This window comes from Labeo rohita, chromosome 1 (genome assembly GCF_022985175.1).
Source record: "Labeo rohita strain BAU-BD-2019 chromosome 1, IGBB_LRoh.1.0, whole genome shotgun sequence".
Taxonomy (NCBI): Eukaryota; Metazoa; Chordata; class Actinopteri; order Cypriniformes; family Cyprinidae; genus Labeo; species Labeo rohita.
The window spans coordinates 20,228,938-20,254,003 of record NC_066869.1 but is presented as its reverse complement, the minus strand read 5'-3'; the positions used below and the strand labels follow the sequence as shown (position 1 = coordinate 20,254,003).

Below are 25,066 nucleotides of genomic sequence, written 5' to 3'. Positions count from 1 at the left end.
TGTCATAGCAGTGTGAGCGCGGTTCCATTAAGCAGTGTTTATGAACTACTGCCTCTGAGCTGTAACCTTTACTGAAGTCCTCTCTCCTCATAATGACGCTTAAACAACAGCCAGCAGCGCTTTGCTTTGATTGCAACTGAGGCGCAGATGCTAAAATCAAGATTCCTGGTATTAAACAGTTTTTTTGGGGGGTAATCATTTTGTTTACTGTGAATGTCATGATGGATTGGGTTTGTTTAGACACGTTACAGGAGTAAAATCAGGACAGTTAGACACGACTGTCTTAGGTGACAGTGTGAACTCAAAATTTCTGTGTACAAAAGGATATTTTGAAAAATTGTTTTGAAGTAGAAAAAAAATGACAGATTATGAAAAATATGACAACTGGTGTCATCTAAATCAGACAACTCCTCTGTTTAATTTGATGTGCACTACCATTAAAACGTTTGAAGTCAGAGATAAAAAAAAATACGGAATCTAATACTTTTATTCAGAATGAATGAAAGGATGCAATAAATTAATCAAAAGTGACAGTAAAAAAATACAGCAAATAAATGCTGTTCTTTTAAACTTGTAAACTTTTAAAAACCTGACCCTGATTTTGTTCAATTTCTGTGTATGAAATGAGAGAATATGAAAAATATGACAGAACTGCTGTCATCTAAATCAGAAACTCCCCTGTTTAATTTGATGTGCACTACTATTAAAATGTTTGAGGTCAGAGATAAATATATATATATATATTCAGGATGAATAAAAGGATGTAATAAATTATTCAAAAGTGACAGTAAAAAATGAAAAGCAAATAAATGCTGTTCTTTTAAACTTATATTCATTCAAAAAAAATCCTGAAAAAAACCTGACCCTGATTTTGTTAAATTTATGTGTACAAAAAGGTTTATCAAAATTATTTTGAAATGAAACAGGGGAGTCTATTAATTTAGATGACACCAGTTCCGTCATATTTTTCATATTCTGAAAGTATCGAAGTATATTTTTACTTCAAAGTAATTTTTTGTTTCTTGATAAACCTTTTTGTACACATAAATTTAAGAAAACCAGGGTCAGTTTTTTTTAATGAATGTAAGTTTAAAACAACAGCATTTATTTGCTTTTCATTTTTTTACTGTTACTTTTGAATAATTTGTTTTTCTTTTATTCATCCTAAATAAAAGTATTGGATTAATTTTTTTTTAATCTAAGCTGATTTTTAAAAAAGCAAATCTAATATTTTTATTCATTTTATATTAATAAACTGATCAAAAGTTACAGTAAAAATAAATTAGTAAAATAAATGCTGTTCTTTTAAACTTATATTCACCAAAATCCTGAAAAAAACTAAACCTGATATCGTTAAATTTAGTGTACAAAAAGGTTTATCAAAATTATTTTGAAGTACAAAAATGACAGGATATAAAAAATATGACAGAACTGCTGTCATCATCAAAAAAAAAAATAATAATACTTTCATTGAGGATAAATAAAAGGATGTAATACATTGATCAAAAGTGACAAAAAAAAGCAAATAAATGTTGTTCTTTCAAACCTATATTCATCAAAAGATGGGAAAAGGAAAAAAAGCAGTATAACTTTTTACGCAATTTATAATAAGACTAAATGTTTCACGAGCAACAAATCAGCTCATTAGAAAGATTTCTGAAGGAAATGATCACAGGGATAAATTACTTTTTAAAATATTATAAAATAGAAAACAGTTACTTTAAACTGTAAAATATTATTTCACTATATTACCATATTTAATGTATTTTTAATCAAACAAATGCAGCCTTGTTGAGCATAAAATCTTATCTGTTTTCTTTTTTTTCTGTGTATTTGTTTAATTACTTTTCACTTTTTTGAATTTAAATGCTCAAAATTAGAAAATAAAAATTTGAAACAAATCAGATTAACCAAACAAAAAAACTATTGTACAAAATGTAAAAAGATGTCTATGTTTTGTAATTATGTTACCTAATGTATTTGACGTGAATTTACACAGTTGTAGCTTTAAAGGCAGCTTTAAACTATAACAGATAAATGCGTGTACACATCAAAGTTTGAGATGCGTTTAAAATGCAAAAAGTGTTCTTCCCTATCACGAAATCATGCATTACTCAAAAACACACCGCCACTAGCATATGCACACAGAAACATATGTTCACACAAGCATTTGACACATATACATGCACAAACACAAAACACAGCCTTAACATATGCAAATCCATATGGGCCCACAAACCCAACTTACATACCCACACTTATAAATACACACAAAATGTCTGAGATTCTACGTGGAAAGTTTTTTTGTTAGCAGATGCGGAGGAAAAGCAGTGCTACCTACTGTATATATTGCCAAACACTGTAGATGTTATGAATGGCTGCGATCATAACATCTGTATCAGAGCGTACACACTCTGACAGACACGAACACACTGCTGAGCAGGTTTTCGGGTGAGAGATCACTTCCTCCCCTGAGGGCTTGGTGATGGCCTGCTTCTGTTTTGACCAATCACACGCAAGCATTGGCTCACCCCCCCCCTGCCCATTGGTCATGGGTAATTAATTACCAAGCTGTTCCTTGTTTAGGCCAAATGAATATCAGCACATGGTTACCATGAAACAATGAGCCCCATCCCAAATCACTCAATCGTCCAATCCTCAGTGCTTTGTAATACACCATGTAGTGTTCGGTAATGGACATCGAAGAGAGGTGGAAGCAGATTGAGATACCAACATGACCTGTGATGTGATGTGCATCCTTTTATAGGGCATGGATTGTGTTTTAAATACTCATACAATCATGTGGACTCCTACTACTGGTATGAGCAGGTCACTTAGTCAAAAACAGGTAAAAAAAAATAAATAAATAAAAAAATATTGGTCATTCAATTTCCAGTGTCATTAATAGTTTGGTCTGCCCGTTGAGCAGTATGCAATTAAACATTTCTTCTTTGCATGTTTTTAGTACGAAATTGCCACCTCGTAAAATACATGCGAATGTTAACAAAGCCACCGCATAAAATATGTATGAACTGCCATGAGATTGGGTTGGGCCACTAGTTAAAATTTTGTATACAGTTGAGGTCAAAAGTTTACATCCCCCTTTCAGAATCATTAAAAATTTTAAATTATTTTACCAAAATAAGAATGATCATACAAAATGCATATTTTTTTTATTTAGTACTGACCTGAATGAGATATTTCACATAAAAGATATTTACATATAGTCCACAAGAGAAAATAATAGTTGAATTTATAAAAAAAAAAAAAAAGAGGCCTGGTTCAAAAGTTTACATCCCCTTGATTCTTAATACTGTATTGTTACCTGAACAATCCACAGCTGTGTTTTTTTTTTTTTTTTTTTTTTGTTTAGTGATAGTTGTTTAGAAGTCCCTTGTTTGTCCTGAACAGTTAAAATCTTCAGAAAAATCCATCAGGTCCCACAAATTCTTTGGTTTTCCATCATTTTTTGTGTATTTGAGCCCTTTCAAACAATGACTGTGTGATTTTGAGATCCATCTTTTTACACTGAGGACAACTGAGGGATTCATGTACAACTATAACAGAAGGTTCAAACACTTGGGGAGTCGGGGGTTGAAAAGTTTTGAATTTGAAGATTAGGGTAAATTGTACTTATTTTGTCATCTGGGAAACATGTAACTATCTTCTGTAGTCTCTTAAGGGCATTACTAAATGAAAAAATATATTTATGCAAAATACAAAAAATATACACATCTCCATTCAGTTCAAAAGTTTTCACCCCCAGCTCTTAATGCATGGTTTTTCCTTCTGGAGCATCAGTGAGTGTTTGAACCTTCTGTAATAGTTGCATATGAGTCCCTCAGTTGTCCTCAGTGTGAAAATATGGATCTCAAAATCATACAGTCATTGTTGGAAAGGGTTCAAATACACAAAAATGCTGAAAAACCAAAGAATTTGTGAGACCTGATAAATGTTTCTAAAGAACAGTGGGCAGTTTAATTGTTCAGGACAAATAAGGGACTCATTAATAACTATCACTAAACGAAAAAACACAGCTGTGGATCATTCAGGTATAGATCATTGTGGATTATATGTAAACATCTTTTATGTGAAATATCTTATTCAGGTCAGTACTAAAAAAACAATAACATGCATTTTATATGATCCCTCTTATTTTGGTAAATTAATTAACATTTTTAATGATTCTGAAAGGGGGATGTAAACTTTTGACCTCAACTGTATCTCTGGATTTAAAAATTCTTGAAAACATTTGAGATAATGTAAGTGCACAAGTCAACAAAATATAAAACAATGTTCTAGTGGTTTTCAGAGATTTTAATTGAGAAATCGTACATATTGTGCCTTTAAGGGGCAATATTTGCCCCCTGGAATAGATTTTTAAAGGAGATTTTTTTCCTTTGTGGAAGGGCAATTTTATAATTACCTTGTTAAATATATGTGTTGTTTTTATGTTAAAGTGAAGCTGCAATATTATAACAAAATCATTATTGCTGATCATTCCTCTCGATATTGCAGCAATGATTATAAATGTCGATGAGGGAACTATAAAATTGCCACTACAAAAAAAAAAAAAAAAAAACGCCCTGGAAATTCATTTAGTTCACATCCAGAATAAAAAAATTCCTGATAATTTACTCACCCCTATGTCATGGCATTTGTGGTTAAAAAGCATATAAATTTTTATTATTATTTATTTAATTATTACTCGGCTGGGATTGTGTAGAGCCCTTTGAAGCTGCATTGAAACTGCAGTTTGGACCTTCAATCCATTGGGCACCATTGAAGTCCACTATATGGAAAAAAAAATCCCATAACATTCTCCTCAAAAACCTTAATTTCTTTACGACCAAAGAAGTAAACTGGAAGTAAACTAATCCTTTAATTTCTGACCTTGATATGAAATGTGCAAAAAATGCTGTTGTAATGACTAAAGCTGTCTACAATGCGAAATCAATCTTTTTTACTCTTTGTTGTTTATGACGAGAAAACTCATGAATGCAGACTGAGAATTCAGTCAGTTAATGCGCACTCTCAACAACTCCTGCATTCTCCGCAGACACGAATCAAAGTGTTTCTGATTGGATATTGCATTCATAAGCTCAATAGAAAGGGTGTGACTGGTTATAATGCTAAAGGCTGCAAAACAAATCTGATGCAAAGATTATATTGCTGGTAATTCACATTTCACTGTAATTGTGATTACACAATACATCTAGCTTAATTGTGCATGAGCATTTGTTGCCCCCTTATCTTGATTTTCATTTTGGTGGCATTTTTGCCCCAAGCCCCTGTTTACTTCGGACTCTGATAAATATACACAAAATACTTGAAAACACTTTTATTACATTTATATAACATTAACTGTTACATAATATTTCCAGAACTTTTCTCTTTCCTATGTTACTATTCTGAGGTGTGACATGAATGCCAGAAGACAGCGAAAAATGGAAGTACGTTTAAAACTTTTAAGAGTTCTCCTCTGGCAAAAAACATTTACTAACATGTAATAAAATGCAATTTTTATGAGGCTTATGCACTAAGATTACAGTATCTACCAGTAGGTGTTATCTGGGCCATACTAACATGTAAAATCTTGACCTTTTGGCATAAAGAACATTACTATCTATTACGACGAGTTTAAATAAAGTTTTATATTAAACGTTAGAGCATAGTAAATCTCCAGAAATAGGATTGAGCGCCGCTGCAGTAAAGGCAGACAGCTGGAAAATGCAGACCAAACGTTTTTAAGGTGACAGCTAATCTGATATATCCAGTATTTCACACTTCACAAAAAATAACAGCAAAGCAAAATACGGTATTGAACTGCAATGCTTGGTGTAATGATATTTTGACTGTTGTCTGCAGCACAGATCCGCTTACTGGCAACTTTTTCGGCCATATCCTCCATTCGGAAGGAGCAGAATGTCATTAAGTGACATAATGAAAGACATAATGAAATTACACCATTAAATATGCACATCACTCATCTTAGAGACTTACGACACTGTGCATGACTGGACAAGAGCTCATTAAGTCACTGTAACTCTATCCGTAATAAAGTCATGCGCTGTGATTAAGGCTAAGCTTCAACCATCTTAGTGAACGAGGGACGAGAGCCAAAATCACTCCTATGGTGATGGAGGTGTGAATTACAACAGGTGCACATTGATAAACTGGTAAATCATCACCACAGGGGGGAAAATCAAAACACACACAGCCTTTCTGCAAACTGACCTGTGCCATTAGATACTGCCTTCGACCCGATTACATAGGTGAACTCTGTTAAATGCGCCTCTTACACACACTGAAACCAAATCCCCTTAATTTGTTAGTCAACACCGTTAAAGCCGATGAGAAAAGATGCAGTGCAGGATAATGACCTCCATGTCATGTCAATCCATCTCTCCTGCCGCCACAAACACTTTCACAGAGATGTGTTTGCGCACTTCAACAGACAACAGTTTGACTTCTGTAACCTGCTTTCATTTTTCAGTTTTGTCTGACAATTTGCTGCTGTACCCAAGTGAAAAACTAGAAAAATCTAAATACGCTTTCAATTTCATTCCGCTTAGTTGAGTTAAGAGCTATTTTTCTTTATAAGTCAGTTGTTTATCAGTTTATTGGTTGTTTTCTGCATATACCTATTATATCTTCTATCTATGGAAGCCCGTTTCTGCCAATGAATAAAATTTTTTAAAAAAGGTAATTCCAACTTTTTACCTCACAATTCGAACTCTCTTTTTGTGGAAATTGCACGTTTACATCTTGCAGTTCTAACTTTTTTCCTCAGAACTGTGTGATACAAATTCACAATTGCGAGTTATAAAGTCAGAATTGCTAGATATAAATTCGCAATTCTGACTTTTTTTCAGAATTGCACGATATAAACGCAGTTAATATATCACAACTCTGAAAAAAAAAGTCGCAATGACCTTTTTAAATTTTTTATTCAGTGGTGGAAACAGGCTTCCATAACTATCCTTTTATTATCTGTTATTGATATTTAATAATTAATGACAATCTGAAACCAAACAAAAATCTAAAAAATAAAATAAAATAAAATATATATATATATATATATATCATAACTTCCATATCATATTGGAAGTTACCACATTAGGATCCTTCCAATTTGTTGTAAATATTTTATATTTTATATATATTTTACTGTATTCATGTTAGATTTCAGACATTTTACCTAGATATTGCTTCTTTTAAAAATGCATAATAAAATGTGTAAATTATTATTATTATTATTAAATATTCTTCTTATTAATATTATTACATTATTAATACTTTACTAATAACAATGATTGTTACTGCATTAATACATTTCATTATTATTATTATTATTATTATTAATAAATATTCTTACAAATATTATTAAATTATTAAGACGTTACTAATAACAGTGATTGTTATTGCATTAATACATTTCATTACTATTATTATTTTTATTGCTTCTATGAAAAATACATAAAATGAGTATATTATTATTATTAAATATTTTATTAATATTTTATTACATTATTAATACATGTTATTAATAACAATGATTATTATTGCATTAATACATTTCATTATTATTATTATTATTATTATTGCTTCTATGAAAAATACATAAAATTAGTAAAGTATTATTATTAAATATTTTTATTAATGTTTTATTACATTTTAATATATGCTATTAATAATAGTGTTTATTATTTCATTATTAATACATTTCATTATTATTATTCATATTTAAAAAATAATAATAATAATAATAATAATAATATAATAAATATAATAAGTGGACTTTTACTGGAAAGCACACAATATTCTAGCCCTCTATATTGACTGTGTCTCCACTCCAAAACTACAAAGCAAACAAGCACCACCAACAACACTACACATCTACCATGTTTCATCATCCAACCCTGCATCCCTGAGAGGCTTTTATTGACTATTATCCTTGTTGTTGGAAAACTAACATTTATACAAGTCAAATTTCCCCAGTTTTCAGGATGATAGATTAAGGCTCGTTGTTTGCTCATTCGGTACACACGCTAGCGCGATGTGGAGCGCTACATTGTCAGACAATTTGTGTACACGAGCAAGGTGTCTACAGCGTAAGTATCATTATTTATGAAACAACGGCTGACACGAAATCAGATTCGCACCATCTCTGTGTAGCAGTTATATCATTGAAAGTCTAGAATGCCCTCGTGTCCCTATGTTCCGTTGCCATGCCAACAGAGGCTCCGTTACCACACCAACAGAATCTCTGAGTGATGCTTCACTCTGAAAGACATTCCACACTGTCCTCATCCCTCTGGTCCCCGTCAATCAACGTCAAGCTTGATTGACAGCTGCTTCGACCCCACTGACGTGAGTAAAAAACGCTGTCACCTCACGTTAATCAGAAGCGGCGCATCTTAAGAGGGCGATACGAGGGGGAAGCGTCATCAGATATTTTCAGATCCGCTAACGACTTTCTTGTTTTCCCAACACGGAGTCTAACGGCTATCAGGAGCGTTTTGGGAGCAGCCCGAGAAAAGAGAGCGGGAGAGTGAAAGGCAGCTCGACCTCTCTGTCAGTTTCTCACCCTATTTTCTTACCCCCCTCTTTCTCAGTATTTATCGCTCCTACTCTCTCTTTCATTAACCCACTTAGCTACAATGTCTGACCCAGACCACAGGCACATTACTCAAACTGGATAGAAGGCAGCACGACCAAGAGCAATTTGGGCGAATGCCTGCACGAAAATAAGACAATGGTGCACCGAGTATCACAAACACACACATTCTTTGAGACAACAGAAAATTATAGCCCTGGAAGAAAAAACAGACTTGTCGTTAAGGCCTACGAGCAAGTGACAGAAGATAAAATGGCGATGAGAGAGAGAGAGAGAACGTGCAGGCTTAAAAGTGCACATCAAAGATTGAGAACGGTAGGCAATGTTCAGAATATTTTTTAAATATTGTTGCAGAACATAGTATGTATTCTATGCAAAATTTGTGTATATGTTAAGTATAACCTACTATATATCTCAAAATGGGCAGTATTCAACAGTATACATAGTGCTGTGTGTGTGTACTGTATCCCACGGTGCAATGTACTCAAATTCCATTTCCACTGTAATAACTGAACGCAAAATTAGATATGATTTTAACATCTCTTTCATGACTCATCATTTGACTGAACTGCCAATTTTGGTAACATTCCTGCCCCATATTGGTTTTAAAAAAGCAATTAATCAAGATATTAAATGGATGCCAGTTGATAAGTCAAACCAAGCAGTTTGGCCAGATCAGAACAGATTAGCACCATACTGTGGGCAAAAAGCATTTTCTCTATTGATGACGCTACATTTATTTGATCAAAAATTGGTAATTTTTTGCCAGGACATTATCCATTAATAAGTTCACTCCAGAATATTTCTTGAGAATTTACTCACCCCTATGTCAAAAAGCACATTTTCAGTCAAAAAGAAATTAAGGATTTTTAGGAAAAGATTCCAGGATATTTCTCCACGCGTTCAACACGTTCTCACTCCCAACTTGTCACATATTGACACTTGGTCAGGACCGCCTTGGCATCACTTTTTGACATTCAAGGTGTTTTGGTAAATTGTGTTTCATTCCAAGTCTTCTGAAGCCATACAATATCTTTAGGCGAAGAACAAGAGTAAATCATAAGGTTTTAAAGGGGTCATCGGATGCCCATTTTCCACAAGTTGATATGATTCTTCAAGGTCTTAATGAAAAGTCTATAATATTCCCTGGGCTGAAAATTTCCAATGGTTGTGTAAAACAACACCCTTTTTACCTTGCCAAAATAAGCTCTGCAAAAATCATCACAGTCTGGTTGAAGCTGCTTTAAATGCAAATGAGCTCTGCTCGCCCCGCCCCTCTCTTCTCTCTGTGGAGTGACGAGCCTGTTTACTTTAGCTGCATTTAGCTGCGTTTAGCCGCTAAATTTGCTAACTAGCACATTATTAGGAAAGGCGATCACAAAGATTCATTAAAAAAAAAAACCTTGTACTGACTTCTGCTGTAAGTGAAGCTGGATCATGAATGATTCGCACGAACATAGACGGATATATGTAGATCGGGAGGCGCATTCCCTTCACAAACAAACGTAATCTACTGCATCTTCAGCGGCTCAGGTGTTGGAAGTAAATGACGACCACTTCGTTCATTATTACATCCAGCAACACAACACCTCAATCGCTCAATCTGAGATATTCTTGTCTAATTTACATCCCTGCTCCGGCATCGAAACAAAAAGGGCAGACTGTTACAACTGATCTGAGGTAAAACGCTCATGTCAATCAACTATCGTGGAAGCGACCTCTGTCGGTGTGACGGCATAACTGAGAATGGCTCGATTTGAAAAGGGGATATTATTTTTACAGATTAATTAAAAAAAACTGCATGGATTTTTATCATTATAGGGTAGATTTGTACATACACTACCAACACACATTAATGTTCAAACAACATGTAAAAGTGAACTTAGCATCTGATGACCCCTTTAAAGGAGAAGTCCACTTCCAGAACAAAAATTGACAGATAATGTACTCACCCCTTGTCATCCAAGATGTTCATGTCTTTTTTTCATCAGTCGTAAAGAAATTGTATTTTTTGAGGAAAACATTTCAGGATTTTTCTCCATATAATGGACTGCTATGGTGCCCCGATTTTGAACTTCCAAAATGCAGTTTAAATCTGGCTTCAAACGATCGTTATTTTCATAAAAATAATACAATTTATATACTTTTTAATGTAAAATGCTCATCTTGTCTCACTCTGCCTGAACTTTTTTTTCCGGTTCATGACAGTTAGGTTATGTCGAAAAATTCCCATCTCATGTTCTCCCTCAACTTCAAAATCGTCAAAATATATATGTTTAATAAAAATAACCGATCGTTTCACTAGATAAGACCGTTCTTCCTTAGCTGGGATCGTTTGAAGCCACATTTAAACTGCATTTTGGAAGTTCAAAATCAGGGCACCATACAAGTCCATTATATGGAGAAAAATCCTGAAATGTTTTCCTCAAAAAAAACAAAAAAACAATTTCTTTACAGCTGACATCTTGGATGATTATTTGTAAATTTTTGTTCTGGAAGTGGACTTCTCCTTTAATCGCTGTAAATGATCCCGTCACAATCAAAGCTGACGTAACACTTCTTCTAGTGCCAATTATTGAATTTGCACACAGACTGCAGTGTACACATTATCTGAGCTTTACGGCGGATGGAGACAGTAATCACGTTTATTCTTCTCACAAATTAAGCGTTTTGCCTCGGAAGACTTTGAATATTAATATTTCTTAGATAAATAATGACTGTAGATGTACCTGCATGTTATATCCTACCATTTTATTGACAAATGGTAGGTTTAGGGGAAGGGGTTTGGTTATATGCTCATAAATGTATAAATAGCGTAATGTAATGTATTACCCAATATATAGTTTAATCATAACGAAAAAATTTCCAGTGCCTTTCGCATCTGCATTTTGACGCCAAAGGTTTCTTATTTAAATCAGTGGAGGACCCAGAATGTGTTGGTCTTATCTAGTGAAACCATTGATCATTTTCTAAAAAAAAATCTAATTTCTATACTTTTTGACCAAAAATGCTTGTCTTGCACTAGCTCGACTTCACACATTACATAGGCAAGTTGAAAAAGTCACACATGATGTAGTACCAACCCCATGTTTACAAAGTAAACGTGCAAAGAAAGTCAAACACCCTTTACAAAAAAAGATAAAACAACGATGATGGACTATTTTAAAGTTAGAAACGAGAAAATTAAATTAAAAAAAAATAAAAAATTCGCCTCTACTTTTTGAAGTACACAGATGAAGAACTGATCACACCTGACCTTTCCATTGTGATTACTTAATTCGTAAGGTCACAGATGCCCATCACAGAGCTAATGCAAGATGTGATTAAAAAGTATATACATTTTACATTTTTATAAAATGACCAATCATTTCGCTAGATAGGACCCTTATTCCTCGGCTGGGATCATGTAGAGACTTTTGAAGCTCCACTGAAACTGCAATTTGGACCCTCAACTTGCTGATCCTCATTGAATCCACTATATGGAGAAAAATCCTGGAATGTTTTCCTCAAAAACCTTCATTTCTTTTCGACTGAAGAAAGAAAGACATGAACATCTTGGATGACATGGGGGTGAGTAAATTATCAGGAAATTTTAATTCAGGAGTGAACTAATCCTTTAACTTTACAGACATTTCCATTAACCCTAAAACTCAATGCAATGAAGCACAAAAATCTAAATAAATTCAAATCAAAATCAAAATACAGTACATTGTGCCCTATATTTACTTTCTTTTTTTTTTTACTGTGAATACTGTGAAATATTATTAAAATTTCAAATAACATTTTTATATTTTAAAATATTTAAAAGTGTGATTTATTCCTGTGATGGCCAACTTGAATTTCAGCTTCAGTCTTCAGTGTCACATGATCCTTCAGAAATCATTCTAATGCGTAGACTTGGTGCTTAAGAAACATTTCCTATTATTAACTATGTTGAAAACAATTGTGCTGCTTAATATTTTTGTGGAAACCATGATACATATTTTTTCTTTCTTTGAAAAACAATCTTCCACATCCCAACTTTTGAATGGTAGTGTACATTATTCATTAAGTACTAAGCTACAAACATAACCAGAGACAGCAAGGATAAAAACAATAGAGAGGAAACAAAAACAGAGTTCATCTCTTACCTTGAACATTGCCAGCCCAACTCCCATTCTCTCTCCTCAACTCCTGCATGTTGATGTGAGCTGGGACTTGTCTCTTCCTCTCATAGCCCTGGATGGAGGAGTGACTGACCGCTGAAGTAGTTTGAAGGATTGCTAAGAAAAAGCAGGACTGACCGTAGATGAAAGTGTTGGTCCCCTACTGTAAATCCAGGCTGGATGACTGAGCACAGGTATAGTCTATTGAATCAAAACTATTAAGAAAAGTCACTCAAGAAAAGTAAGAAAGACGCCTGGCTCACAAATGAAGACAAAACAAAAGACAAGTAAGACTGTAAATGCTTGAGAAAAGTTAAGTCTTATATCAAATCTAAGAAATGCACTTAAAATTGAAAATGAACCAGGACAAAGTCTAGGACAAAGCCTACATTGGCTACAAAATGGGATATAAAGAGAAAAAAAGGTGAAAAGAAGATGTTTCTTGAGGAGTCTAAAAGTCCATTTTTATCTATGAACAAGTCCACAAATTCTGGAGCTGCTTGACGCCCAGTAGTAAAAGAGCTGAAGGAATGACGTCTGGTCTTAAATTGTCATTGGTTCAGGTATCCATGTACGTCCTTTCCTGGGTCCTTCTCTTGATACTATTGAAAGAGAAGAGACATTATCTTCAGTACATGTTTTCTAGCAAATGATGTTGAAATAAAGATCAAATTTGATGATGGCTTGAGTGAGATTTCCCTTTTTTTCCCTCTTTTTCCAACACTAAATGCTTAATTGATTAAGTTTTGTCTATTTAGAGCCATAGAAGGGACAGGCTTGCTTCACAAACACACAGTAACACACTTACAAATGCATACAAATACATTTATGTGTGATATTTTTATCATGTTACTTACCAGTCTAACTGTCCTGTGGCATTTCATCATTAATATCTGGATAATGTTTACAAAAATGTGAAACACAAGACAGAGGGCGAGTGCAAGCATTCAAAAACATAAGACAAGATGGTCGCCTTCCTTTGATATGTCCATTTCGCCCAATAACAGTCAAGTGAGATGCTTTTTCCTTTTGTTTTTGATAGTCCATATATAAGAAAAAATTCTGATGGAGATGATGAATTCGGGATGTCTACAGAAGATTTTATTTAAAAAAAAAAAAAATCAACGGTTTTAAAAATTTTCATTGAGATTTCAAACCAGTCACCAAGAAGGAAGCATAAGCACATGAACTATGCAATGCATAGAAATTAAAATATCAATATGAATGGTAAAAGTTGATGTTCAGATTTCCTTCCATCTTGAGTTATGACACAACGTCACTTCTTGGATTGCCATCCCTCATTTAAAATAAAAGCAATCCTGTTTGACTCTTTTTGTAATATTTAGAGGTAAAAATACACTACAAAATCAAAATAGAGAATATTAAACCAAAGAATGCAGTTCTGAATTAAAGTAATGTATAAAATGAAGTGCAATCTAAGAGGATAAATTAGGGGAAATACGTAACTTACAGTGGGGAGTGAAAAGTTTTCATTCTGTAATGAGCTCACGGTCATACAGTGGTCATGCACGACAGCTAAAAACAGGGACCCTCAATGAGTACAAAGAAAATCAAAGGTTGTGATATGAAGAGAACTGACAGCCTGTCCGAAAGGTGTTAGATGGGTGTATAGTATGAAAGAAAAAGCTGGCGAGCGACAGCAGAAAAATTAAACACCCAATAAAACGAAGAAGTGACCACAACAGCTCAAATGGACTCGAGCTTGTAAGCAGGTGAGACGAGAGGGGGGATAAAAACGACTGATGCACTGAATCCTAATCAATATTTTGAGCAAATAATAATCTATTATTCACAATTCAGGTCTCATCTTTCACCAGCTCAGAGGAAGCTGCCAACAACACAAATCACAAGTTCAAAATGTGTCCAAGAACCACAAATTAAGCAGTCACGCCAACCTCACCCATCTCAGTCAAAGAACGGAAGCAGAACCTCATCTGAAACGTGTCTGCAATGATTTCTCAAACAAAATAAGACACAAGATGCTTGCACTGGACACTGGAGATGAATGGAGGATGTTTCAGACTGGGCAGTTCAAGTATAAGTGTGTTTTAAGTGTGTGTGTTACAAAAGAAAGAATGACAGGAATCAAATGTCTTGCTGTTCATAAGTCAAAATGGAAGATGGACAGAGTTGGAGAAGGGTAAAAATGGGCATGGAGAAATGATATGTGATTCTTGACACCTGACTGTCCATTAGTTTAATGCATGTGTGTGTGTGTGTGTGTGTGTGTGTATGTGTATGTGTGTGTCGATGTGTGTTTTATGTACATGTAAAAAAGGAACACACAAGTACACACACACAGACAAACAGAACGGACAGACACTAAACGAGCCGTTAAACCTACCTAGAGGAATATTAAAGCATCCAGGGAAAAAAAGAGTGATACGTGAGGGTAGATGGTGGAGGACTAAAAGAACTGTTTAAAAAAAGAGAGAAAGAAAAAGAATTAAAAAAGGTGATGTGGAGATGGTTTTGAGTCTCTTTCACAATTCTAAGCAACTTTCATTCAGGGAGCATCAGACTTTTGGGATGAGGGGAGGGATGGGAGGAAGAGGGGATGATCAGAGGAGAGTGATGGGAAGGAGGGACAGGTGAAGGAATGAAGGGGGTCATAAATAGTAAAAAATGAGCGAAAGAGTAAAAAATGAAAAACAAAAACTTGCCCCTTCTTTCTCTTCTCTCCTGTCTCGTCATAAATAGACAAAATTATACACCATATAGATGGAGAAATAGATCAGGAGGCAAATGATGGAGAGAGCGAATAAATGAAAAGATGATGTGCCTCCCAGCACCACGATGAGAAAGAAGAAAAAAACAAAACGAAAGAAAAAAACAAATACTCCAGTGCCTTCCGTCTTTCTTCTTGTCTTTTAAACAGGGAAGGCAGTCAGTTTGATTCCTGCTGTCCAGTTGTTGCTTTAGTTCTTCTCTTTCTTTTTCTCTCTCACTCTTTTTTCCTCTCTTTCTCTTGGCTTCTGTAGAAGGAGTCCTCCGTTTGCAGTAAGTAATAGCCCTTTTCCACAGACAGTGATTGAGGCAGAACAGTAGGAAGAGGTGTAATGGTTGCAATGTCTGCCCAAGAATTCCACACATCGAGACTGTGCTCTCTCTCTCTCTCTCTCTCTCTCTCTCTCTCTCTCTCTCTCACTCTCTCACTGGCTTGTTCTCTCTCAACCCTCCCTTACGAACAGAGCGCTGTGGAGTAGGAGTGAGGCAGAGAAAGGAGAATGAGAGGGGGCCCTCTACAGGATCACTGTACAGAGGCAAACAGGATGCAAAGTTGTAATTAGATTTAGAACGTATAGTTGTACCTATACATATCTTATGAATTTCATATAACTTTGCTGTTTAATATATGTGACCCTGGACAACAAAACCAGTCATAAGTAGCACAAGTGTATTTGCAATAGCCAACAGTACATTGTATGGGTCAAAATTATAGATTTTTTTTAATGCCAAAAATCATTAGGATATTAAGTAAACATGTTCCATAAAAGTATTATGTAAATTACCTACCGTAAATATGTTAAAACTTAATTTTTGATTAGTAACATGCATTGCTAAGAACTCTTTAAAGGTGATTTTCTCAATATTTAGATTTTTTTTTGCACCCTCAGATTCCAGATTTTCAAATAGTTGTATCTTGGCCAAATATTGTGCTATCCTAACAAACCATATATCAATGGAAAGCTTATTTATTCAGAGAAAATTGACCATTATGACTGGTTTTGTGGCCCAGGGTCACATATGTAGTTTTGTAGTAAAGCAATTTTTCTGTATTAATAAACAAAAATGTTATTATATATACAACATGGGGTATTTTAATCAAATACAATGGTACAATTTATGACAACTAATGAAAGTTTAAAATATATATACTAAAAATATGTGGATTTTATATTCATGATCTTTACTTAATATCCTGATGATTTTTTGAATAAAGGAAAATCGATAATTTTGACTCAGACAACGTATTTTTGGTTACTGCTACAAATATACCTGTGCTTCTTAAGACTGATTTTGTGGTCCAGGGTCACATATAGATATTTTGTTTTGTTTGAAAAAGTCTCTTATGCTTGACAAAGCTGGATTTATGTGATAAAAAATGGTAAAACAGAGATATTTAAAAATATTATTTCAATTTAAAAACAACTGTTTTCTATTTTAAAATTGTAATTATTCCCACAAATGCAAAGCTAAATTTTCAGCATCATTACTTTAGTTTTCAGTATCGCATGATTAGAAATCATTATAATATGCTGATTTGCTGCATAAACAGTTATATGACATCTTTATTAAAAAACCAGGATACATTTTTCTCATCATTCTTTAATGTAAACTAAATTAGTATATAAATTATACTACTACTAATTCTTATTATTACACAGCTACACAGAAAACTCAATTTTGACTGGTCCGTGTCCATATTCTGAGGTATTTTATTCCCTGATAACAACTGGTAAAAAAACTAATAACACAGGCTCATCTGGTTAACTGCAGTTGGCACTATTTGTTTGCTAAGAACATTTTTATCTTCGTGGAAGCTTTGAGATTGGTTGGCTAATAAAATATTAAAATTTAAATCAATATTCTGTGTACAATTATTTAATTATGTCATCCTGGTATCACAAACACGCTCTCTTGTTTCATATAAACGCAGCTGCTGTCATTTTGTATCAGTTGTAATGGATTGTAAGACAACTAACAAACAAGATTTTAAAACATTTTCGTCTTAAATCAAAGTCTTTTATCGCCATAACTATTAATGTGGTGAAATGCTGTCTAGTTTAACTTGCCATTTGCGAGCAACTGCTTATTGCTCAAATCAATATTTTATGCATAATTATTTAGTTTTGTAGCAAGTAGCTGTGTAATAAGCGGGATAACGTACATCCAGCCAGCTTGTTATTGCAAAATAAAGCCCTTTAATTTTATACAACTTATACTGATAAATCTGTCAAGCTTTATTCTGCGACAACAACTGGCTGGATGTACATTATCCCTTACTTATACTGCATAATTATACTAAATATACTTCATTTAGAATCTAAATGATCTAAAATTATGTAATTATTTATGTTTTGTTCAAAACAGAAAAGAAATCTCTGTTTTGTGACTATGTTGAATTTAATAAACTGCTAATCTCTCTTTAAAGTCTGTATAAAGCAATACTAAATGTGTTATAAATTCGTCACACCATAGAAAAATGGATTATTAACCACCCAGCCAAATTTGAATGATCACAACATGGCAAGTAAATAAAACTAGTTTTTTGCAGGGTCTAACTCCACAATTCAGTACTACATAGTTCACAGTCTTTGTGTTTTCAGCAATACATTTCAACATTTCTAATGTGAATTGCCTTTACACAGACTTTAACGTCCTTCGGTATGTGTGCAATTCAATTAAAATTCCAACTCATCAATTGAAACTGAGCCAATTCTTAATTCCAAATATTGCCTAGTCCTGCTCAGATACAGATTTTGTACCGGTGCACCAGCACTCCATCTGTCATCAGTCGGAGTTTACTGTGTAGATGTGAATGTCTGGTTCTCAGATGTCTGCTCTCTCAAGGGCTCACTCTCTCTTTTTCTGGATTCTTGGCTGGAGCTACTGATCACTTGTGCTTTTGATCCTCCGTTTCTTGGCACCTGTCTTCCACTCCTTTTTTAAAACGCACACAGTCTGTCTGCCTGTTGCTGTCTGTTGATCATTTCGAAATAGACAAAAATAAAAGGAGAATTACAGAGGGATCATGGAAATGGTGCAATTCATGTCTAAAGATTTTAGGATTGTTTATCATTTCAACTGAAAAGGTTAAGAAATACATTTTATCACCTAAAGCCTGAAGCACAAGGGTCGTAACTGAGATATGGGTGGACTATATTAGAGGGTTGCACATCAATGACAGATTCCTAAATTATCCTATAAATACAAACCACGGATCGTAAATACTAACTCTAAAGTACTATAAAAGGCTACAGTATCTCAAAATCACAAAAGTGAGTACACCCCTCACATTTCAGCAATCATTTTAGTATATCTTCTCAAGGGAAAACACTAGAAATGAAACTTGGATATATTTTAAAGTAGTCAATGTGCAGCTTGTATAGCAGAGTATATTTACTGTCCCCTGAAAATAACTCAACATACAGTCATTATTGTCAAAATGGCTGGCAACAAAAGTGCACCCTAAATGATAACAGCACTATGTCATTTAACCATGCAAAGCCACATGTCCTATTCATCATGTTCATGTTTTTGTCTGCTTGACAGGACCATACAAAGTTGTGTATCCTGCATTAGAGCAGTTAAAATTTGGTGCTTTGAGTACAGTTTTCTCATACTTACCACTGGATGTTCAACAAGGCACCTCATGGCAAAGACCTTTCTGAAGATTTGTTGTTATTGTTGTTAGAATTGTTGTTGTGTGCAGTACTGAGTTACAGTACTGTGGCCAGGGTCATACAGAGGTTTTCCAAGAAAGGTTCCATTCGGAACAGGCCTCGCAAGCGGAACAACAAAGTTGTGTGCTTGTTCTGTGCGTCAGGTGCAGATCCTGGCTTCAAAAAACAGATGCATGAGTGCTGCTAGCATTGCTTTAGAGGTTGCAGAAGTAGAGGGTCCGCTTGTCAGTGCTCAGACCATACTCTGCACACTGCAACAAGTCGGTTTGCAGTGGCGTCATCCGAGAAGGAAGCCTCTTCTGAAGCTGGCTTACAAGAAAGCCCACAAACAGTCTGCTGAAGACAACCTGTCCAAGAGCATGAATTACTGGAACCATGTCCTATGGTCTGATAAGACTAAGATAAATTTGTTTGGCAAATGATGGTGTCTAGCATGTGTGCTGATGCCCTGGTGAGGAGTACCAAGAAAAATGTGTCTCTCCTGCAGTCAAGCATGGTGGTGGTAGCATCATGCTCTGGGGCTGCATGAATGCTGCTGGTACTGGGGAGCTGCAGTTCATTGAGGGAAACATGGATTCCATTATGTACTGTACATTTCTGAAGCAGAACATGATGCCTTCCCTTCAGAAACTGGGCCAACATGACAATGACCCCAAACACACAACCAAGATGACAATTGTCTTGCTGAGGAAAGTGCAGGTAAAGGTGATCTGACCTGAACTCTATTGAGCACCTATGGGGCATCCTCGACCGGAAGATGGAGAAGCACCATGTGTCTAACATCCAGCAGCTCCATGATGTCATTGTAGAGGATTTGAAGATGATCCCAGCAACAACCTGTGCAGCTCTGGTGAATTCAATGCCCAGAATGATTTAGGCAGTGCTAGATAACAATGGTGCTAACACAAAATATTGACACTTTGGACACAGTTTTGATAAGTTCACTTAGGGTGTACTCACTTTTGCTGCCAGCTGTTTTGACAATAATGGCTGTATGTTGAGTTAATTTAAGGGGACAGTAAATATATCCAAGTTTCATTTCTACAATATTGTCCCTTAAGAAGATATACTAAAATGACTGCTGAAATGTGAGGGGTGTACTCACTTTTGTGAGACACTGTATAGTAACCCTGTTTGGAATTCATGTAGCCTACTTACAATTTGAACATTACTGAATCAACAGTGGCAGCATCATTGGCGTGATTTGCATTGGGGATGGCAAGGACATGTCCCAACCATTTTTTGTCATGGGTATTTTCAACCACACTGATTGCAGCAGCAATAACAGTGATAAATTAAGTAAATACAGTCTCACTATTTTCCCCCTGTATTTCAACATACAAAAACACACATACTCACTGTGTAAACCAAACTGATTCACTGTATGAACTATTGGAAAAACTATAAATTACACTTTAAATAAACATAAAGATAAACAAATATAAATCACTGTCAACTGTCACGGCTAAAGGGTGTTGTAAGGCAAGACACGATTTTATAAAACGGTTACCACACAATAAAAATATTAAAATCATGTATTTATAAGCAAGTTCGTTAAATGCTGTCCTTCCGCTAAAAAAAAAAATAGTTCCTGACAGAAACAGTAAATGGCAAGAATATTTTGCGGTAACTTGCCTTATCGAATGGAGCTCAAATAAAAACACAGAATATTAACTCTCCTCATCCGCTCTGTTGTTGACTTTTTAACACCATATATGATATATTTTCCACATAGACATACATCTGATTAATTGCTGCTCTCAGCATGAGAAAACTTTTGTTTTTTGTCTTTTAGTTTAAAACAGACCGGTTAATATTTTTGACATTCTACCACTGCACTGTTTTGATTAGGTAGACTTTGTTAGATCAGCCAAGTTAGCAGCTGTATTCTCTATGAGTTAGACAGCAATTCTGGCACATATAGTCGTCATGTTGCCAAACAGATGGTGAAGAGAGAGATATGAGCATTAATTGAATGTTTTATTTGACGGTGAGTGATGGGAAATAGATGGCTGTTGTTTACCAATGGGACTTGTGTAATTCCCATGAGAAGAAGGGTAATGTGAAAGAACAAGATCACCAGCCATATAGCAGACTGTGAATAATGTGCTGCGTTAGTCATTTTGGGTAACTTCTCTCCCATGACCAGTTTGAATGCTAGATGCACAAAACATGATGGGGAGATTTGCTATAAGCAATAAAATCAGAGAAATCAGATTTACATTAGTTCAGTTATTTTAACATGAACTTTTATGGAGATAAATCATTTATGTAATATATTGGTTTCTATAAAATTCTATAAAATTCTCATGACACCTTGCAAACAAAATCCAGTCATTTTAATAGCAATCTGTGTGATCTGGCGTTTCACGTAAGGGTGAAAGAGTTCATCATGCAGATTTTTCTCATGTTTAAGTTGGTCATGCAAATTGCAGCGCTGACCAACAGAAATGTTCTTGGTTTGAAACTGACATCTGTGTGAACAGTGCTTCATACATCTTACTATTTTACATTGTATTGTAAAATTGTAAAATTGAGCTGTGCAACTGTTTGACAGCTTATGTGTTCAAATTAACTATTGACTTATATATTATATATCCCATATCTATATCTATATATATTATATATATATATATATATATATATATATATATATATATATATATATATATATATATATATATATATATATATGTTTTTTTTTATTATTATTAATAGACTTGATGTAGATTAGGGTGCAAATGTCTGAGACCACAAATGCAAATGTTTGATTTGTTCTCATTTAATGCAAGATTTTCATAAATAATTAAAATCTTTTTGAGTGAAAGTCTGATCTGAATTGATCTGTTGATCATGTTGAGAATGATCAAGAAAAAAAAAAAGATCTTTTAGGCTTCAGTAAATGTAAAGAAATATGACCAACTCTACAAAGGATTTAGATTGACCTAGTCTAGATAGATTTAATAATAATTTCATAATAATAATTCAAATGTCTTCATTTTACATCATAACTTTGCTTTGTTTACAAATCAGACAACGTTTTGTTTATTTCCAGCGTTAAAGAAACAATAGTCTAAGACTTTTATACTCCACTGAATATCTGTTGATTGAAATTATTTAATAATTTCACATCAAGGTTAACAGAAAAACTGGCAAAGTGAACAAATGCTTACAATTACAGTAACAATGTGCATAATTTGAAGAAGCTGTTTGAATATGTTTAGTTTAACGATAGCTCAGGCTTGAGGAAGCTGGTAGGTCATAGATGTCCAAAAAAAACTTAAATAAACCTTATATAAAAACACACTCGGTCCGTATATGACAGTGGTTCAAAATGATTTTAAACTTACCGCGGTGTTGTGTGCAGAAAACGCACTCAACGTCATTTCCACCACATCTGTGGCGTCGATTGGATAAAATAATACGGAGGGCGTTCCTTCGTTCCTTCTCATGAATAATCTAATGTAGAAATGTGTTCAGAATCAAACGTATTTCTGATCTTCGCGGTTCTTCGTACCAATCTCAATTTCAGCGTTGAATTTAACGTCAATACGTCACATTCTCTGACGCTGCTTCAACTTTAATTTAGAACGAACATTAAGTTTGTTTAGAACGAAATAAAGCTAAAACTGTTTCATTTTTAGAACTAAATACTTTGAAATTCCAAACACTTTCCCGGTAGCATTCAAATACTACAACTTCTACTACAGCTACTATCATAACATAAAATGATACCATTGTTTCATAAATGAGCCACTTATTCATTGCACATGTAGTTTGCTTACGAAACGTTTGTGAAACGAATATAAGGCTCTTAGTTAAATAGCAACTCCTCTTTACATGGTCTCTAAAACAGTTGTCAGTTATCAAATTAGGAATGTAATTTTGCTGAAATATATCAAATAATATAGACCTACTGTAATTTTGCAGTGAGTATGTGGTTAAATCTAAAGTCTGCGCTGCATTTTGTAATTGCTCGTCTTGGACTGCCCTCTTGTGGCCAGTGTAGAAAGAACATGTAGATAAAATCCGCACAGTGCAAACTATACTAGTGCTGTTCGGATTATTCTCGTTATGTAGACATTACAGGTTTGTTTAATTTTCATTCAGTTTAATTCTACTTGTGTAGCACTTATTATTTTAATGGAACTTTACACAGAGTAGAGCCTAGAGTGGAGACAACAGCAGCCTCTTCTGGTTGGCAAATGTATTTAATGCTTTTATTATAAATGAATGTACTTGTAAATAAAACGCACTGATGAATTAAAAGAAAAATAGTGCATCTTGATATTTTTTAGAGCTGGTTGAACTGAATAAACTGTAACATGTTCATGAAGACAGCTGGACTTCCAGCTATTTGCACATTGCAATAATCAAGTTCTGAACTAACATTCCTACATCATGAATTGAGAGGATTCTGTAGCCTTCTTTTTAATATTTATGAGGTGGATGTTGGAAATGTTGTATTGAATATCCAGATTTCTGATTAATGGCATGAAGTCTGGTCCACACTGAATCTTGGATCCACTCGCTCAGGCAGGAAAAGACCATCAAACACACAAGGATTTAAAGCTGCAGTAAGTTTTGTGAATTCCTTCCTATATCAGTAAATGATGTAGTCCAAGAAGCTGAGGCAGCAGATTCCAAGCATTTCCAAGTATGTTTCTAACGTTCTCTATTCCTTTTTCTTTGTCTAGAAGGGAAATTACACAGCTACTACACTATAATAGTCTTGTTAATCTTGTTGCAGTGCCAAATACCTCTGATTAATCTGTTTTTTTCTACTGGGCTTGCTAACATGCTGACCTTGCAACCTTCAAGTGCTTAACAATACCTGGAAAAAAATGTGATTAAGCTTTTTTTTCTCCATCTGCACTCCATTTTCCTTGCAGCTCTCCTACAAACTGTGCGTTTGTGGTACTAACAGCTTTCCGAAGTTGCGACTGTGGCATTGTTGTGGTAGTAGCTTTCTGAATTTTCCTGGAACTCAGGGATTCATTAGTCATGTAGGAAATAGCCATGTGCTGAAATCATATCCAATACTTCAGTCATAAAGAACTTACGTTTCAACATTTCAGGATTCCTCTCCATATAATGGACATCTGTGGTGCCCCTGAGTTCGAACTTCCAAAATGCAGTTTAAATGCAGCTTCAAAAGGCTCTAAACGATTCCAGCCGAGGAATAAGGGTCTTATCTAGCAAAATGATCGGTTATTTAAAAAAAAATAAAATACAATTTATATACTTTTTAACCTCAAACGCTCATCTTGTCTAGGTCTGCGTGGACTCTGTTTGTTCTGGTTCAATACAGTTTTTTCCCTCCAACCTCAAAATCATCTTACAACATCGCCGTTTTACCTGTTTTCGGGAAGGCCATTTGCATGTTCACTTAGTAAACACTGGGTCGGTACTTCTGCAGCGATTTAGGACAATTTTGAAGTTTGAGAAAATGAGATAGGAGTTTGGCACACCCCACGTCTTGAACCAGAAAAAAAAACAGTTCACGCAGACCGAGACAAGAGGAGTGTTTGAGGTTAAAGTATATAAATTGTACTTTTTTTTTTTTTGAAAATAACCGATCATTTAGCTAGATAAGACCCTTCTTCCTCAGCTGGGATCATTTAGAGCCCTTTGATGCTGCATTTAAACTGCATTTTGGAAGTTCAAACTCAGGGGCACCATAGAAGTCCATTATATGGAGAGGAAAGAAAGACATGAACATCTTGGATGACAAGGAGGTGAGTATGTTATCTGTACATTTTTGTCCTGGAAGTGAACTACTTTAACCTTTCTTGTAACTTACCCCTCCATTATTCGAAATTGGAAAAGAACAAATAAAAATTTTAAGTCACGTAAAGAAACATGTAGATAAT

At 34.6% G+C, this 25,066-nt stretch overlaps 1 protein-coding gene across 1 annotated transcript in view; it reads right to left on the bottom strand.

Annotated features, from left to right (window-relative positions):
* Positions 1-15,879, bottom strand: part of grin2bb (glutamate receptor, ionotropic, N-methyl D-aspartate 2B, genome duplicate b) — a 125,574-nt gene extending 109,695 nt beyond the window's left edge. The window contains 2 exon segments of the mRNA XM_051108973.1: positions 12,751-13,367; positions 15,131-15,879. Coding sequence (XP_050964930.1) covers positions 12,751-12,777 — 27 coding nt within the window. The 5' untranslated portion in view covers positions 12,778-13,367; positions 15,131-15,879.
* Between the last annotated feature and the right edge of the window lie 9,187 nt (positions 15,880-25,066).